General features: G+C 37.1%; 1 protein-coding gene across 1 annotated transcript in view; it reads right to left on the bottom strand.

Moving 5' to 3' along the window:
- NRXN1 (neurexin 1) overlaps nucleotides 1-6000 on the bottom strand; it is a 973903-nt gene that overhangs the window by 493253 nt on the left and 474650 nt on the right. The window contains exons 14-15 of the mRNA XM_023746047.1: nucleotides 2014-2395; nucleotides 489-679 (exon numbers count right to left, since the gene is read on the bottom strand). Of these exons, the coding sequence (XP_023601815.1) occupies nucleotides 489-679; nucleotides 2014-2395 (573 nt within the window). The remainder of the gene's footprint in view (nucleotides 1-488; nucleotides 680-2013; nucleotides 2396-6000) is intronic.

Genomic DNA, 6000 nt, shown 5'->3' with positions numbered 1-6000 from the left:
TGGGAGGCTCACTGTGGGAGGCACAAAGGCATAAGCAGGCTCAGTACCCCGGTTGGTCAGAGGGGCTGTACGTATTTAGGACATCTCACCAGGGAAAGAAAACAAATAAACTCTTGAAGAAACTCCTTAGGTATCTGTTTATCTTGACTCCACATTGATTGCAAACGGAAACTTGCAAGTGCCTATTTTTCTTTATAATATGGAAACAAACACATTTCTCTCACCCTTTAAAATTTAATCATGCATGCATTCTTAGGTGTTGCATGTTTTGAGCTGCTATTAAAAATGCATGTATCTGCCACATTAAAGAGGGAACAGAAGCTTGTGTGTTGTATTATTAATTATATGCAGGAAATGAAATTCTGGTTAGTATTTGCAGAAGGTACACACACACACACACACACACACACACACACACACACACAAGCTCTGCCAGGTGAGTGGCAACCATGGGGTTCATGTCCGCTGCTCTGACCCGGTGCACTTACTCTTGAGGTCCAAGTTCCTGGCTCCGGCGGTGATCTGCGTTGTGATTTTCGTGTCAATCTTTACAGTGTGGAGATTGCTGGTGTCCCTTGATATCATCACGTTGTGCCACTGATTGTCATTGAGAGGTTTATTTGAACTCCCTTTGATGAGGTTAGCACCATTTCCCAAGTCAAACACGTAATGTAAGTACCTGGGGGGAGAAAGGACAGTGGGAAAATGCCATCACTTTTTGAACTTTTTTATGGAGTCAAACTCTATACTACAAGAGGAGAATTTTTCTTTCAGGTGCCTCTGTCCTTCCTAGAAGTCATGTGAGTGACTTGTATAAAAACTCACCTAATGAGAAGGAAACACTATTCTGCTACAGTAAGGCAGATTCTTTATTGTCTTCACTATAAAGAATAATGAAAAAAATATATATATTTTAAATTAGGGTCTATACCAGGGTTGGGGAAGCTTTTATTTTGGCCAAGGGCCATTTGGATATTTATAGCCTCACTCATGGGCCATACAAAATTATCAAGTTAAAAATTAGCCTGCTGTATTTGGTCAAACATTGAATTGCCTCACCCCTAATGCCTTGGCAGGGCCAGAACAAATGATTTTGGAAAGTATATATCATTCCCTCTTTCACCCCTCCCTCAAGCCTTGGCTAACCACAATGAACTGGTAATTCTTCTCAGCTTCTTGAAATGTGGACTCATCCTTCAAGTCTCAGCTCTACTATTCACTCCCTGCCTCATACGTTTCATATTTTCCCTAAACACTAAGCCTTTGCGCATGATCATCTTAGAAAAATTTTCACAGTGCTCCTTTTCTATCTATGTGTTCACCTACAACCCCTAGGATTGAATGTGTTCACCTACAACCCCTAGGATTGAATACTTGCATATGCGTGCCTTGGGGTTGGTGGAATCTGAGATATGCATGGGGTAGCAAGAGTATATATATATTTCCTGGCACATTATCTAGCCCATTGTAAATATGCAATAATAGTTACTGAATGAATACCCATATTAATTAAATTACATAAAACTTTTATCACACTTTCAAGGAAATTTCACAAAAATCTTTCTAAATTCTTCAAGGAACTTGGACATAGAATTCAGCTTGAGTTAAATGGGATTTTGTAAAATTGAAGAAGTCTGATTGCTTGAATTATCTATTTAACATAGCAAAAATTAGCCTACAAATTTGTAGGAATTATTTTGTAGAATTATAGTGTGCTTAGTGATAGTAAGGCAATCCACATTGGAAGTGTAAGATTCATGGAATGCATAGCATAAATTAAAACCTGATGTTCTTTATATCTCATATAATATCTCACATATGGAAATGTAGGTGTAAAAGACTACACAATACCCTATTAATTTATAAGATACTTACATAATTTAAATGAATATATTATTTGTATACCCCTGCCCATGGCCTTGTAAGCCAATACATTTTGCTGAATGTATATTTTTGGAAATGGAGGCCCATTTCCCCAACGTTTCATTTGTCATTGGACTGTCATATACTCACCCTTTGACTAATTCAACCACAATAAAGTCATTTCCATCCCCACTGTTATATAGAATTAGTCCATCTAGGGATGTTGTCTTGAACTGGAAAAAAAGATGCATAGAAGTGTAGGCTTGCAATGTAGCTAAGGCAACATAGCTTGATTTGGTCTTGAAGGTAACAGGGTCTGCTATGATATTCCGGAAGCCAAACCTGGCATTGAGCTCACAGTAATCTATGTCACCATTTTTACACAAGTCAATGTATGCCATTCCATTGAATGTCAGGCTCTGAAGGTGTCCAATGAAGTTGGAGGGGACAGAAGACAGATACCGCCGTTCAGTGATGATGCCAGTCTCTATGTTATGAAACTCTAGTCTGGTATGATCGCCCGCCATTTGACCTACATGGGAGAATCATGCATTATTATTTTCCATATCTGGAAGGCACTTTCAATTTATAACAACATCATATTTTAAGATACAAGAATCCAAATACCTCTTTGATATTCAATTATATATAGTAAAATCACAGAAGTGATGTTAAAGGGCAAGGCTGAAACACATAATACAACTTTCTTAGATCAGGTTTCTCTCTGTTCAAATTTTAGCCTTAATAAAAATTGTCCTCATTAGACAAAGTTACAGAGTTTTAAAAAGTAGAAGAGCCCATGGCTCAGTGGTTGAGCATCAACCTATGAACCAGGAGGTTACAGTTCAGGGCACATGCCTGGGTTGTGGGCCAGAAGGGGATGTGCAGGAGGTAGCATATCAATGATTCTCATCATTTATATTTCTACCTCTCTCCCCCTCCTTTCCTCTCTCTGAAATCAATAAAAATATATATATTTTTTAAAAGTAGAAGGAAAAAAAATGAAGTGAGTAATGGAGAAAGGGAGAAAGAAAGTTTAAGAGGAAAGGAGAGAGAGAAAAGAAAAGGAAGTAAGGGAGAAAGCTAGGGAGGAAAGGGAAAGAGGAAGAGAGGAAGGAAGGAAAGGAGGAAAGAAGGAAAGAAGGAAGGAGTGAAGGAAGGAGGAAAGAAGGAAGGAAAGAAAGAAGACAGGGGAAGGGGTTAGAGACAATGATTGTCCTAAATCAACCCAGTAGAAAGTGATGTATTCCAGCTTCATAGTGATGTTTTTCTGTAAAAGAAATGTTCTTAAAAAGAAAATAATGTGACTGTATATTTTCCTCTCACCAATTAAAATAATGAAAAGCTACTGACTATGTTTCTAATAATGAACCACGAAAATGTGTTTGAAGTATGTCATTTTCACCTTCCTTTTTCTGTGCTGAATAATTTCCATAATTTATGCCATTTTCCTTGCACTTATGTTTTGGAAAACTAAATTGAGCACAAATTCAAGGTATGTCCAATTTTGAGAATACCAGTAAAAGTAGTCCACATTACCAAAGTTATAATCTCTAAACACTTAAGTATGAAGCTTGGTTGCATATTTATATGGTGATTCATTCTTCAATTCATCCCCCATCCCTCTTCGTCCTGCCAAATTTCTCTATAAACCCCTTTGAGAGCCAACCTAGTATCACTTTACCTCCAGAGTGATAATCGCACCTACCTTTAGGGTTGAAGATAAATTACATAAAAAAAGATGTAAGCTTGGTTTTTTTAAGATACAATATGAAGTACCTTATCTTTGCTAGTGACTCACTCCCAGCATCTTGTTGTTGTTTAATTAAACTGACATTTGCATTCTTCTGAAAATCAAAAAGGTCATTACAATTGCAATCAAGTTCCTCCGGTTACTAACTTCACTATTCAATTGGGCATAATTGGAAAATTTATTAAGCTTACACTATCCCATCATCCATGATATTAATAAATAATTAATTAGAGCCAATCCCAGTATCAAACCCTGAGAAAATTCACTAGACCTGCCCCCAGGTGTAATAAAGATTGAATAACCACCTATGTGGGTCTCCTTCAACCCGCTGGACAGATTTCCATGCCTTTAGTCAGGACAGTAAAATATTAGGTGGCATTTTAAGGAAATGCCTGTAAGTAAAATATAAAAGGCATACTCTTTGTTGTGCAAGAAAAATTGTCTACATACTTAATTGATGCTTATAAACTTATTGGTGTAAAAATCTTGCCCCTAATCTGAACTTGACTCTACTTAATTTTTACACCTGATTACTAGTCCTTGATCCTGGTAACAACTGTCCTGTCACCCTGGGTGTGTTTTCTTATCAGTCATTGGTTTGTTCAAATCCCCTCTCTGCAAACTTCTTTTTAAAGCTGAAAATACCACTGTATATAGTTGTCAGTCCTCCTCCTTCCTCCCCACTATGTCTCCTGCTTGTTTATCTGATGCAAAAACACGATTAAATTCTTAGCAATTCTGTTTTCTTGTATGATATCATTTCTCTCTCCTTCTTCAGTTCTTCTTGTTCAATGACCTCCACACTGCTCTCTGGAAAACTCTCTCTTTGGTGGCAAATCAAATGAGCCTTTAATAATTGTCAAATATAAAGCTCTAGAGATACCAGTAACATTGAATTAACAAGCCATACCGAATGAAAAACATAAAAAGCTTTAAAATCACTTGGGCTTGTATTGATTTTTATTTTTTTCATGATATTAAAATCTGAGTTTTAAATCAGTGAATCCACCCCAATCCTAAAATTGTCATATTTCTTCTTAAAAATTCCATTAACAAGCCAAATGATAGGAAAGAAATATCCAGAAAAAAATATTCCTAATGCTTGAAATTAAATATTATCCCCAAATTGTCAAGTTCTTGGCAGCTCTGAAATAGTGAAACACATTTTGTTTAGGATGACTGAGAAGTTCAGTGATAAAAATAGCACCTAATGTCTGTTTTCTTTTCAAAGGAATAGGATATGTATGCAGAGCATAAATAACAAAAACAGTGGTGGAGCCACCATGGCCCAATTACAAGGAAAATCATTATGGCCCTTGTTCAAGAGCCTATTCTTTGTTTAATAAGCAGATATAAATTGCATTGACAGTCATGGTGGCTACGCCTGCTCCAGAGAGAGAATTAGCGCCTCAAAGCCATTATCCACTGACTAAGAAAACATTAACGGCTGCCTTTGAAAAACTCTATTTTTCCTCAGAATTTATTTCAGTGTTTAATCATCTATACATAATGTAGCCACCTCTACTCTTATCCACATACATTAAGAAAAAAAATTAAGGACATTAAAGGAGAAAAATTTTTAAGGCTCCAACCATTTAAAAATCCAGTCTTTTCCAGAGAGTTAATGGGAAGAGTAATTTAAAATGAGCAGAATGCCTCTGATCAAAGTGTCTGGGTATAGCAGATGGATGACAATTTCCTATAGAAAAAAACACCCAACTGGATGGTGTGTTTACATAAAAATCTCAATATCTAAATAAAATCTTTTGTACCTAAACTGATAGCAAGATCAGCTACTTGAGGTTCAGCCTTGCTCAGAGCTGGGCTAATTTCTGCTGCAGAACAAAACAACCTGCCAGCCTTACACTGAACTTGTTGGTTCACTTATAGTGACTGCGTGTGTGGTATGTGCATGTGTCAGGTGATGAAAAAGAGAGCGGTAGGAGGAGCAGACATGGGTCCCATTTTCACAAAACTCACAGTCTTTCGGGAGAAAGCAGGCAAAATGAGGTGAGGAAATAATTAAATATATAATGACAGCACTCAGAGAAATGTTAGGAATTTGTTGCACAGGCTGCTGTGTTGGTAAATATGAAATGGGGGGAAATACCCGAGTTGATATTTAACTTAAATTTGAAGGATTAAAACGAGAAATCCATGCTACAAGAAATATGTCAGTCAGTGAAAAAGCTAAGAACCACATGAGTGGGATATAAAACAGAAAGCAACAAATCAACAAACAAGCAAAAACTCAGATACAGACAACAGTATGGTGGTTACCAGAGGGATGGCAGGGAGGGTAGCAAGAGGTCAAAGGGGTCAAACATATGGTGACGGAAGATGATCTGATGTGGGGTGGTGGGCACACAGGGCAATATATAGAT

The sequence above is a fragment of the Myotis lucifugus genome, unplaced genomic scaffold, assembly GCF_000147115.1.
Source record: "Myotis lucifugus unplaced genomic scaffold, Myoluc2.0 scaffold_6, whole genome shotgun sequence".
Lineage (NCBI taxonomy): Eukaryota > Metazoa > Chordata > Mammalia > Chiroptera > Vespertilionidae > Myotis > Myotis lucifugus.
This window is presented reverse-complemented; position numbering and strand designations above follow the sequence as displayed.